At 39.3% G+C, this 14,051-nt stretch overlaps 1 protein-coding gene across 6 annotated transcripts in view; it reads right to left on the bottom strand.

Annotated features, from left to right (window-relative positions):
• Window positions 1-14,051, bottom strand: part of LOC130284438 (interleukin-21 receptor-like) — a 59,627-nt gene that overhangs the window by 34,453 nt on the left and 11,123 nt on the right. For 3 of the 6 annotated variants that reach the window (XM_056534772.1, XM_056534771.1, XM_056534773.1), the window contains exons 2-4: window positions 13,778-13,890; window positions 12,651-12,755; window positions 9,796-9,890 (exon numbers count right to left, since the gene is read on the bottom strand). In XM_056534772.1, the coding sequence (XP_056390747.1) occupies window positions 9,796-9,890; window positions 12,651-12,652 (97 nt within the window). In that variant the 5' untranslated portion in view covers window positions 12,653-12,755; window positions 13,778-13,890. Of the gene's footprint in view, window positions 1-6,987; window positions 7,012-9,795; window positions 9,891-12,650; window positions 12,756-13,777; window positions 13,891-14,051 lie in introns of those variants that run through there. The other 3 variants (XM_056534775.1, XM_056534774.1, XM_056534776.1) reach the window with 3 other exon arrangements.

Here is a 14,051-nt window from a genome sequence, read left to right on the forward strand (position 1 = left end):
TGACGGGATCACAGGTGTGTTTCAATGGGTGGGGTAGCTGATATGTAGGAGGGAGAAAAGTAACCTCACACTTACAAACAAGGAATCATGGGATTTGTAGTTTAAAGGAGTACTCCAGTGTAAAACATTTTTTTTCTTTAATGAACTGGTGCCAGAAAGTTAAACAGATTTGTAAATTACTTTTATTTAAAAAATCTTTACCCTTCCAGTACTTATTAGCAGCTGTATGCTACAGAGGAAATTCATTTCTTTTTTAATTTATTTTTTGTCTTGTCCACAGTGCTCTCTGCTGACACCTTATGGAACTGTCCAAAGCAGGAGAAAATCCCCATAGCAAACCTATGCTGCTCTGGACAGTTCCTGACACAGACAGAGGTGTCAGCAGAGAGCACTGTGGACAAGACAAAAAAGAAATTCAAAAAGAAAAGAATTTCCTCTGTAGCATACAGCTGCTAATAAGTACTGAAAGGATTGAGATTTTTAAATAGAAGTAATTTACAAATCTGTTTAAACTTCTGGCACAAGTTCATTTAAAAAAAAAAAATAATTTCCACCCCTTTAAGTGAACAAACTCCAACAGGAAAGAGCCAAGTCACAAAAAGATAGCCTCAGCTTTATGGTAATCTCACAACATAGCCATTTAGCCCCAAGACAAGTGCAGATCCTTCCTAAGCATGTCCATTACTGTCTGCCAGGTACGTGCTAAAATCTCCTTATGGTGGATAACCCCTTTAAAGTCCTCAATAAAAAACAGCCTAATAAAAAGATTTTTTGACAAAAAGATGTGCTCATGGGAGGTCCATCTAGTAAGATCTCCCTCAATGTCTGTGGTGGGCCGGCTATTAGCAATATAGGCTAATACAACATGTATTTCTGGATCCGGGTAAGTGATAACTCGTTGTAATCTGGTTCACCCGCACTTTAACCCTGTGTATTGGGTTTAATGCAGGTGAACCAGCTGTCAGTTTTTTAAAGGGGTTAAATTCTATACTGCATTTCTACATTTTAGATCACATAGAAAACCATTTTTCTTTCACTTGGAATATTTTATTTATTTTTTTATAAAAATGTATCTGCTTTCTATACGTTCATGCTATATATTTGTTCTGGCATTGGAAAATTTACTGCCGTTTTTTATTTTACGCACACACTTTTGTCTGTAATTGTCCAAAAAAAAACAGCTGCCAGGCGAAAATATGTGTGTAAAATAAAATACATTTGCCTAAGAGCAGGTTCCCACATGGCAAAAGTTTGTAATATATTTAATTTTGAGGGCGCTATTTCATCAGTGATCAGCAAAAAAAAAAAAAATCTGAAGTAATTTTTTTTTACGCCTCTTTTTTGGCGTATTACAGACGTAAAAAAAATACACCACTAAATTTTTTATGATGTTCGAACTTACCCTAAGGCTAGTTTCACATAGCAGTATTTGGCTCAGTATTTTGTAAGCCAAAATCAGGAGAAAGAATGTATTAAAAATATTAGTACCGTTTCTGCACTTTGGACCGACTCCTGGTTTTGGCTTAAAAATACTGATGCAAGGTTTTCATCCGTGTGAGCGTAACTTAAAGGACAACTTAAATTTTTTTTCTTTCATTTATGCTCTGGCTCTGGAGTTAAAATACTAATCTTTTACTTACTGTCCGCCGCTCCCCTGGTGCTGCTGGAATTGGTTTTCTGTCCTCCGGCCCTGGTCTTCTTTTGGCACCCGACACGTCAAAGTGCGCTCAGCCTATCACCGGTCAAGGCAGGACATTGCTGCAGTCGGCAATTAATCCTGCCTTGACCGGTGATAGGCTGAGCGGTAGTATGATGTAACATGAATAGGGACCAGAAAGAAGGCTTGGCACTAGCCTGTTACATGAAATTGCGGCTCTGCCAACTACTAGCCGAGCGCAGTATGACGTGTCGAGTAGGGATGTCCTGATACCAATTTTTTAAGACCGAGTACCGATACTCGCCGATACCAATTACAGATACTTTTTTCAATGTCATGTGACAGTTTTTTTTTCCCTTAAGGGTACGATCACACGGACGGATCCACAGCTTATTTTATGCTGTGGATCTGCCGCTGAAGGACCGCTATGTGGTGCCTTTTAGATGTGCCTGCTTGGAGCGACAATTGTGACACACTGCAATGTGCGGGTAACATCGCGGCCGCGATATGTGCAAGTACATCGCTTCAGTGTGTCTGCTTGTAGCGGCGTATTGCCGCTCCAAGCAGGCACATTTAAAGGCAGCATGTAGTGGTCCTTCAGTGGCGGATTCGCAGCGTAAAATACGCTGTGGATCCACCCGTGTAAACGTACTCTTAATGGGAAAAAGGAGTGTTTTTTTGTTTCTATAAGAGAAAGGGCTTTTTCTATAAAAAAAAAATATATATTTTTTATTTTATTTAAACTTTTTTGAAAAGGGGTGATTCATTTTTTTTTATTGGGGGAAGGGGTTAATTCACATTTATTATTTTTTACTATTTTTATTTTTCCACTATTTTAGTCCCCATAGGGGAGTATTACATGCAATCTGAAGGTTGCATACACTGATCAATGCTATGCCATAGCACAGCAGTGGTCAATGTTATCGGCACTCTTTTACTAATGCCTGCCATGGCTGGCAACAGTAAAGGAGTGACGATCGGATACACAGAGCAGGGTAAGGGACCTCCGGCCGTCCACGGTGATCCCGATCAGCATCTCAGAACTTTTAGACACCTCAATCACATTTGATCGTGGCATCTAAAGGATTAATTCGGGTCCCGGCCATGATGTACGCTCAGCTGCTGAGCGCACTGCATAGTTCGGGAGTGGAGAGTGCAGGCGGCTTACCGCACCTTTGTGATACTTGCCGGCGGGAGTCCCGCCAGCAGGTATCGGATCAGGTATCTGGGACATTTGCACGAGTACAAGTACTCACGCAAATGTCCAGTATTGGTCCCGATATCCCTAGTGTCGAACACCAAAAGCCGGAAGAAGACCGGGGCAGGAGGATGGGAGAGCGATTGCACTGTACTGGGAGCGGCGGAAGATATGTTAAAGTTTATTATTTTTATTCCAGCAGCCCGGGCATATAGGATAAAGACAATTTTCCGGGGTTCTACTTTAAATGCTATTCCTGAAATTCCAATGGTGGTCAACCTGCCACAGTGTAGGACTCAACTGCTGCCCTTGACCCCATAGAGGACCACTCGTCAGGTTCGGCAAGATATGGGATCGGTGGTTGGGTATGCACATATATTCAGCTTGATTACAATGTGGTCATACTTGAATTTGTTTTGGCTAAGATTGCCTTCTTGGCTAAATGGATAAAGCCAACAGAGACCACAAAAACATCATGTCAGATGGGCAAAAACACACACATAGATATGAGATATATAGATAGATATATAATGGAAAAACAGCAGCACTCAAGAAAATAGATGCAAAAAAAAAGGTGAATGTATTCCATTCAAAAAGATGCAAAGTTTCGGTCACCCAATGCGGCCATTTTCAAGCCTTTAAAATGGCCACAATGGGCGACCAAAATCTTTTTGGATGGAATACATTGACCTTTTTTTTGCATGTATTTTCTGGAGTGTTGTGGTTTTTCCATTATATAGTCTTCCAGTGCCTGTGACCCAGCCGGGTGACTGCCTGCACCAACCCACTACATCATCAGGACTGCTGCTCTGTGTTTGCTGTATAGATAGATAGATGAATATTAGATAGATAGATAGATAGATAGATAGATATGAGATAGATATGAGATAGATATGAGATAGATGATATGAGATAGTTAGATAAAGGCTATGTTTCTACTAGTTTTTTTGTCCTGCGTTTTCTGGTTGGTGGAAAAAGATTTATTTAACAAAAATTTAATTTTTATAACTAAATTTTTATCAATTTTTAATAAAGTGTGTGCGTTTCACTTTTTTTTCTTTATTTTTTAAATTTTTTAGGTAGTACAGACTGTTCCATGATGGGAGTAATAGTACCTGAAGTAATAGGCATATCGCCCCGGGTCTCAGTCCTGACACCTGATGCGATCGTCCATAATATAGCAGAGATGCGGAGTGGCTCTCTACAGCGCTCGCATCTCTGCTCTATATTCCGGCCAGTGATGTGAATAGAACATGACTCATTCATATTTTCCTCCCAGAGTGGTGGTTGCAGCCAATCACCGCTCTGAGGGAAATATGAATGAGTGGCCGGCCGGAGTATAGTGCAGAGATGCAAGCGCTTTATAGAGCCGCTCCGCATCTCTGCAATAGATAGGATGATCTGCAGGTATTACTACTCCCAACATGGAGCACACTCTGCTCCATGCTGGGAGCTGTAGTACCTGCATTAATAGAAAGATTGCAGCGAGTGTAACTTCTGAAACCTGTTGCGATATGTCTATTAATGCAGGTACTACAGCTCCCAGCATGGTGCAGAGTGTGCTCCTTGTTGGAAGCAGTAGTACCTGCAGTTAAGGAAAGATCACAGCCGATGTCACTCCCTAACACCCGCTGTGATCCTCCTGTATAATGTATAGATGCGGGCGGCCGCTCTTCTATGGTCCCCTGCACTGACATATATATGTACACCTATTCATATTTCCCATAGAGAGCTGTGATTGGCTGGAACCATCTGGCCAATCACAGCTCTCTGCGGGAAATATGAATAGGTGTATATATATATGTCAGTGCAGGGGACCATAGAAGAGCGGCCGCCCGCATCTATACATTATACAGGAGAACCGCAATGGGTGATCTGTCAATTAGTACATGTACTACTACTCCCATCATGGAACAGTGTGTTCCATGCTGGGAGTAGTAGTACTACCTAAAAATATGTAAAAAATAAAGAAAAAAAGTGAAAAACACACACACACACAAAATTTTTATTATTGTCGGCTACATTTTTAGGTCCCCGCCCGCCCACATAAATTGATCCCTGTTTAAAAATTAATAAAAATTTTGTAATAAAAAAGAAAAATTTCATTAGATACACTATTTTTCCATCACTACTGTATCTTTTTTATAATTATTTTTTAAAAATGGTACCCTACGAAATTTTATAAAAAAAAAAGTATCTTCATCAGTTTTTTGGATGGCTAAAGTCCAAAAGAGAATAAAAAACGCCTGAAAAAACACCAAAGTTAAGACCCACATGGTGTTTTTCTTGCACTATTTCTCCCGCTACTATCTCCCGTCCCAAAATAACTTGCGTTATGAATGACGGACGAGAACGGGTTAAAACTTGTATTAGAACAATCCCATAGACTATAATGGGATTTACTAACGTAAGTTAGGGCTTTTCTTATGGCCATTTTACCCCGCGATCGCCCGCGATTTTATAATGTGTGTTATATAACGGGTCCTGTTCATAGTGTGAAAGGAGCCTTAGATAGATATGAGATAGATAGATAGATATGAGATATATAAATAGATGGATATATAGATAGATATGAAATAGATAGATATGAGATAGATAGATAGATAGATATGAGATATATAAATAGATGGATAGATATGAGATAGATATGAGATATATAAATAGATGGATAGATAGATACAACCAAAGGATAAATTGGCCAGCACTATTGATCCAAACTATTGTAAAAATCTGGCCTGCAGGTGCAAGCTGCTGGGCTAAATATACAGCAACAAGAGAATACAGCACACTGCTAGCACAAAGATATAGATGAAACATGAGTATATAGATAAAACATGAGTATATAGATAGAACATGAAAAGCTATACAGCTGTAATGCAATAAATGAAGATATGAAACTATGAAAATATGAGGTACTTAGCTTGCAAATTTGGCGCCAAATAGCGTGGACCGTCCCACCACGGTAAGGTGACCTCATTGTGGGACGGACCCTACACTGTGTATATGCCTCTGTGTAAACAGTACAACAGGCATTGCAAGGTCTGAAACATCCAAGGCACCTTATATACACCTAATAGAGGTGGGTGGGGTGCAGGAGCCAACATGGAGGTAGCCACTCCCCCGTATGTGTAATACAACCAAAGGATAAATTGGCCAGCACTATTGATCCAAACTATTGTAAAAAACTGGCCTGCAGGTGCAAGCTGCTGGGCTAAATATACAGGTGGGACGGTCCACGCTATTTGGCGCCAAATTTGCAAGCTAAGTACCTCATATTTTCATAGTTTCATATCTTCATTTATTGCATTACAGCTGTATAGCTTTTCATGTTCTATCTATATACTCATGTTTTATCTATATACTCATGTTTCATCTATATCTTTGTGCTAGCAGTGTGCTGCTGTATTCTCCTGTTGCTGTATATTTAGCCCAGCAGCTTGCACCTGCAGGCCAGATTTTTACAATAGTTTGGATCAATAGTGCTGGCCAATTTATCCTTTGGTTGTATTACACATACGGGGGAGTGGCTACCTCCATGTTGGCTCCTGCACCCCACCCACCTCTATTAGGTGTATATAAGGTGCCTTGGATGTTTCAGACCTTGCAATGCCTGTTGTACTGTTTACACAGAGGCATATACACAGTGTAGGGTCCGTCCCACAATGAGGTCACCTTACCGTGGTGGGACGGTCCACGCTATTTGGCGCCAAATTTGCAAGCTAAGTACCTCATATTTTCATAGTTTCATATCTTCATTTATTGCATTACAGCTGTATAGCTTTTCATGTTCTATCTATATACTCATGTTTTATCTATATACTCATGTTTCATCTATATCTTTGTGCTAGCAGTGTGCTGCTGTATTCTCCTGTTGCTAGATAGATAGATAGATGGATAGATAGATATGAGATATATAAATAGATATATAGATAGATAGATATGAGATATATAAATAGATGGACAGATAGATAGATATGAGATGGATAGATAGATATGAGATATATAAATAGATGGATAGATAGATATGAGATATATAAATAGATAGATAGATAGATATGAGATATATAAATAGATGGATAGATAGATAGATAGATAGATATGAGATATATAAATAGATGGATAGATAGATCACCTCCTCATCCTCGTCTTTGCCTGGATCCAGACTCAACTCTTTGCATCCTGAACAGTAGAAAAGAGGTGCGGGATCGGTTTTACTTCTTTCCTTCTGTTCTAGTGTTTGTTTCCCTTTCAACGCGCTTAGGGCCCTATTAGATGGGGCAATTATTGTCTCATTCGTTATCTGATTGCATCGTTTTAACATGCTAAAAAGCCCTGGTTTGTAAGCCAAACATTTTCCCATGTAATAGGGGATGAGTGTTCACTAAATGTTGGACGCAAAGGGCTGAGCGAGCGATCCAGTGATCCGGTAGTTGCGATAGATGAGATTCGTGCTTGTTAACAATGCGCATTGGCCCATGTAATAGGACTCTAAGTGTAAGGAATTTCACATCTCATCAAAAAGAATGGTCTAGACAGTCATATATAACCCACACCAACCACAAAAAAAGTGATTACTCAACATCCTGTATTCCCTTATATAGACATACCAATATAAAATAGAATACATTTTAAAACATATAGTAAAATTCCTTTAATCCTACATTAATGGGATCTGTTGGTTATCAGATATGATGGTTACTGGATGGAATCATTTAAAAAGTATACAAAGTTTAAAGGGCCTCATATTGGTCCTAATAAGGGAATCCCTCTATCATGGGCACTACCAGTCAGACGCCTACCGACTTATATAATATGAATTTCCTATCCTAAGCATAGGCTCTTAATTTAAAAAGGCATAAAAAATGTACTCCGCTCCTAGACATTTTATCCCCTATAAGGATAGGGGGTAAGATGTCTGATCGCAGGGTTTCCGCTGCTGGGGATCCCCGCGATCTCCCTGCTGCACCTGGCGTTTGTTTAGAGCATCGGTGGCAGCTCTGGAGGCTCGTTATGTCACGGCCACGCCCCCTCAATGCAAGTCTATGGGAGGGGGAGCATAATGGCTGTCACGCCCCCTCCCATAGACTTGCATTGAGGGGGCGTGGCCGTGACGTCACGAGCGGGGTGTGACCGTAATGTCACGAGCCTCCGCTTCACATCGCCAGTCAACTGTGGGACCCCAAGATCAGACATCTTATCCCCTTTCCTTTGGATAGGGGATAAGATGTCTAGGGGCGGAGTCCCCCTTTAATGCTTTTAAAGAGGACCTGTGACCAACCCCCCCAAAAATGAAATTGCATACCCTGCCATTCCTGAGATGTGGGGGTTTATAGTTTGTCTGACAAGTCAGGAAATCCGTCAGATGGGCGTGAACTTAATTTTAATATTAGGACTGACTGGGTGATGGGCCCCGCCCATCATCTGCCACTCCCATCATTAAAACTAAGTTCACGCCCATCTGACTGATTCACTGAATTGTCCGACAAACTAAAAACCCTCATATCTTAGGAACATAAGTATGTATCAAGAAACTGTAAAAAGGTGTGATCAGGGCACCCTAAGCTATTACTATCACCAGTTTCTTACCCCCAGACTACCAACCTGAGCTTACTGTTGAGAACACATGTAATTCCACCTCCTCCGTGAGCACTGGCTCCCGCCGGATGAAACCTCTGTGCGCCTGAGCTGTCACTAGAGCAGTGATTTCCTACCAGGGTGCCTCCAGCTGTTGCAAAACTACAACTCCCAGCTGGGAGTTGTAGTTTTGCAACAGCTGGAGGCTCCTAAGTTGGGAAACACTGCACTAGAGACAGAGAGCTCGCTCCCTGCCTCTAGCACAGAGGTTTCAGCCGGCGGGAGCCAGTGAAGTCTTGCCAGGTTGCACACACATCCAGGACGTCAGGGGCGCATGCGCTGAGGACCTCTGTCTCTCTGGCACAGCGGTCCAAGCGGTGATGTAAGGAGGATATCCAGCTATTGCTGACCGGCATACAAAGATCATTTTAGGCCTGATAAAGAAAGCAAAAGCGAAGCCAAAGGTATGGCTGCATTAGATGTGTTCTCAACAGTAAGCTCATGTTGGTAGTCTGGGCGGTAAGAATTTGGTTACAATTACACTTTAATGACAAGTTGGCCACAGTTCCTCTTTAAGGTAATATACTGTATGTAATTAATGTAATATACTGTATGTAATTAATATAATATACTGTATGTAATTAATGTAATATACTGTATGTAATTAATGTAATATACTGTATGTAATTAATGTAATGTACTGTATGTAATTAATGTAATATACTGCATGTAATTGATGTGATATACTGTATGTAATTGATGTGATATACTGCATGTAATTAATGTAATATACTGTATGTAATTAATGTAATGTACTGTATGTAATTAATGTAATATACTGCATGTAATTGATGTGATATACTGTATGTAATTGATGTGATATACTGCATGTAATTGATGTGATATACTGCATGTAATTGATGTGATATACTGCATGTAATTGATGTGATATACTGCATGTAATTGATGTGATATACTGCATGTAATTGATGTGATATACTGCATGTAATTAATGTGATATACTGTATGTAATTAATGTAATATACTGTATGTAATTAATGTAATATACTGCATGTAATTGATGTGATATACTGCATGTAATTAATGTGATATACTGCATGTAATTGATGTGATATACTGCATGTAATTGATGTGATATACTGCATGTAATTAATGTGATATACTGTATGTAATTAATGTAATATACTGTATGTAATTAATGTAATATACTGTATGTAATTGATGTAATATACTGCATGTAATTGATGTGATATACTGTATGTAATTAATGTGATATACTGCATGTAATTAATGTAATATACTGCTGAAGTAATTTAGAGCACATGATGTGAATTTTGGTACTCACTTTCAGAGCACATATCAGTTTTACCATATAGCACCAGATGTATGAAAAGCAACATACAGAGGCTCGCAACATATCTTCTCATTCTGTCATCAAGCCTGAAAGAGAGAAAAACTTTTAGTCTACTTGAGGCAGCATTGTCTAAAAACATTTTTGCTGTGATAAATGTAAAAAAAAAATCGTTAAATTGGCACAGGGAAACGCGAAACCCAGAACCACTTTCCTAGCCGTTTCCCCTTGCGTACCTGCCCTAGATGGTGGATCCACAACTGGACAACAGTCCCTGTGCTGAAATAAGGTGCAGGGGCGTAACACTCTCCAAAACAATAAACAAAACTATATGGAGGTCAAAAAGGATTAACAAGCAAAGAACTAAATATTTCTCACAGGGGATAAACAGACACACAGAAATAGAGTAGTCTAACAAGCTGGGTCGAAACCAAGATAGCAAAGGTAAGGTACATATGGTACCAAATCACAAAACAGAGAACAAACTCATCAGAAGCCGATGTCAAAATACAACAATAGAACAAACCAGGAACCGTATGAAAGCTAGTGCAGATAATTTGACTGCAAGCAAGGCCTGAACAGACTAGCAAGGTATTTATGTGCACCTGGGATGGGTATGGACACTAAGAGCAGATGTTAAAAAGGCTCTTAGTCCAAGCCCACTGATAGGGCCGGGCATTGTCACAGCAATGCATGATCATATGATGAACACCGGATCATTAACCTAAAACTCAAAACCAGATGCTACTACAAAAATACTTGATTTTAGCTAGGGACTAGATCCCACTACCTCCACCCATATCTGCTGAGATGCCTTGGTGGGGTAATGTAGGGTAGTTGGGGTGTTGCTGTCCTGGATTATAAAGGGCGCTGTTAACCCTTGTCACTCGTGACGCCAGGGTGAGGGTTAAATACTGTAATGGTGCTGGGCCTATCGCCACCCTTCCCAAGAGCGATAGGTGAATGCGTAATAAATGGATTGTCCACAACCACTGTCAACTGAAACTTGCAGGAACTTTTACTGAAGATTTTCTGAAGCAGGAAACAGCAATAACAGTCCAGGTAATAAAGTCTATTTGTAGCTGAGCAGCGATTGACAGTTGGTTGAGATCAGATAAGCTCAATTTAGCTTTAGGAAGATTCCGTTGCATAGATCCGCTGGATTTAAGGGTGCATTTAGGTCCAGTGATCTTGCGGAGAGTAGCGGGGAATTATATATATATATATATATATATATATATATATATATATATATATATCTGCTGTGGTATAGGCTGAGGCCACAAGGCTTTGGGCCTAGTAAACGTACTTTAAAGTTGCTGAGGTTCTACCTCATTCAGAGTCAGCAACTCAAGAGAGAAGAGCCAAGCAAAGAGAGCAATTAATGGCCGCAGCTCTTTTATATGGGCAGGGGCGGGCCATTTTGGATTGGTCCAAAACAACTGTCACTCACCGTTACACGGCATTATGGGAGAACACGTGACTCAAGAACCACCTAAGGTCCTTCAACATACCATAGAGTTCTGAACCAAGTCACATGACCCGCAGGTCCTGCGACGCTAAACAAGTGAGTAACACAATATACACATTTACATTGATAATATTTATAAATATCAAATTACTAAGGGGTGACTAGGGGCTAACTTGGGAAGCGAACCCCGACAGTCCTAGGGACTCTGACTTTGGGGACTAATAACCAAGGCACAGTATGAAATACGGTGCCGGGACACCACATCTGCCATGACTGGTGGTGACTAGCGGGGTAAAAAGAAGCAAGGGTGAAAGTCCAGCCAGCAGCACCTTAAATTTTGGTACTCACGATTAGCAGTTTAGGATCTACACCTCTTGTTCAGAGCAGAAAATGGTTACAAAGAGCACCTGTCCTGCATTACAGGATATGACATGATGTAACTCTTAATGTCCCCTGTGGTGGCGCTCCAGGGAAACTGAGCACTTTTTCCACTGCAATTATTGAAATTGAAACCAGGAACAGATCATAGATGGAGGACATGTTCAATGAAAATGCAACCTCTTCTCTTTTCAAGTCCATTCCTGGCTCTGTATTCTTGGAGGAAAGAATGTTTCTATACCAGCACAGATGGGGGGTTCTTTACTGTAAGAGCAGTGAGACATGGAACTCTCTGCCAGAGGAAGGTGGTCATGGAGAACAGAATAAAAGAGTTAAAAAGAGGCCTGGATACATTTCTGGAAAGTAATAACAGGGCAGGTTATGGATACTACTGTAGATTTACAGGGACAGAATGTTGATCCAGGGATTTATTTTGATGCCATATTTGGAGTCTGTAAGGAATTTTTACCCCCTGGTATGGGGCAATTGACATCATTCTCATAATTGTTATTTTTTTTTTTTTTTTTTGCCTTCCTCTAGATCAACTCAGAAGGGACAAAAAAAAAAAAAAAAAAAAGTTATAGGTTGAACTTGATGGACTTTTTTTCAACCTTAAGATCTATGGGGGAGATTTATCAAAACCTGTCCAGAGGAAAAGTTGCCCATAGCAACCAATCAGATCGCTTCTTTCATTTTTTTAAAAAGGCCTCTGAAAACTGAAAGAAGCGATCTGATTGGTTGCTATGGGCAACTCAGCAACTTTTCATCTACACAGGTTTTGATAAATCTCCTCCCTTGTCTCTCCCTGTATGTGGATTCCTGCCTCACATTTATTTACAGAATATTGAATATTGGAAGCAACGCATTGGCCTCTGAAAAAAAATGGTCAGAAAACATAACAGGATCTTGTGGGTGGTGAGGAGCTATTCTGAAACCATTACTAGAACCATTTAAGACAAAATTTGACCCTTTTAACAAGTCTGGTTGGAAAAAAACTTACATTTTCCACTTGCAACATCCTGGTTTAAAAGTTCAGAAAGTTTGACAGCAGTAAAGGTTGCACCAAACTTGGTTGAAATGTTTTTTGTTTTTTATTGGTAAATTTCTGGTTGGTGATTGATCATTTAAAAAAAAGAAATAATGCAATATTAATGTCAAATATTATTGTTTCTAGTACTACTACTACTAATAAAATATTATCATCATCATTATTATTATGATAATAATAATAATAATATATGAAAATGAAGAGGATGTCCAGCGCAGGTAGAGGAATTAATTCTTTATTGTAAGCTTCAGCACACGGAAGACATGATAGAGTGGCGCGTTTCGGTCCTAGAGTCGGGCCTTAGTCATGACTAAGGCCCGACGCTAGGGCTGAAACGCGTCACTCTGTCATGTCTTCCGTGTGCTGAAGCTTACAATAAAGAATTCATTCCTCTACCTGCGCTGGACATCCTCTTCATTTTCATTGCCGTCTCCTAGGCATTGTCCACGCCAGTCCAGGCGCTACGGGCTTGGGAGTGAGCTGGACTTTTTCTTGCTTGGCTGCTACAATAATAATAATAATATATATATAATAATATATATATATATATATATATATATATATATATATATAATGATATATATAATGGACAGGGGCCACCATAAACATTAATATTCAAATTAAATAATAAAAAAAAATATTTGTTATCTGGCTTTGGTTTTATACATCTTAGATAAAGATAATGCAATATTATTAGCACATAATACTACTAACAACAATGCTAATAAATAATAATGATAAAATATATAAAACAGAAAGGAGCAATTAAAAAGATTGTTATTCAAATAAAATAATATAAATAAAGAGTGATACAATTTAATGTATCTGTTGTATAACAATATAAAGAATAGATGCAATTATTTGACATAATATTAAACAGAGCTTTATTTTCATTTAACAAATAAAAAAAATATATATATATTTTTGTTACAAAATCATTTACGGAACAATGTAAATATATATGTATGGCAAATGAAGGGGAATATGATTTCTTGGTAAATTATCAATATAATAAAAAATTCTTGAAAAAAAACAAAACAATAATTTTTGGAACACACTACACAGAGCAATGTCAGTACCTGCCTGCAGAACGCTCTTCTTCACTGTGAACTTGTCTGTATTTTTCTGAACTCTTGAGTGGGTGAGCAGTGGCAGAAAATACATATCTCCAAGAAAATCACCCTTTTATTTCCTGAGAGAGGGGAGGGAGGATATAGATAGTCATATAGAGGTTTTTCTCTCTCTCCTAGGACTCACTTTTTAACCCCTTCAGGACGGAGCCCATTTTGGCCTTAAGGACCGGAGCGTTTTTTGCACATCTGACCACTGTCACTTTAAACATTAATAACTCTG

Source organism: Hyla sarda, chromosome 8, assembly GCF_029499605.1.
Source record: "Hyla sarda isolate aHylSar1 chromosome 8, aHylSar1.hap1, whole genome shotgun sequence".
NCBI classification, from domain to species: domain Eukaryota; kingdom Metazoa; phylum Chordata; class Amphibia; order Anura; family Hylidae; genus Hyla; species Hyla sarda.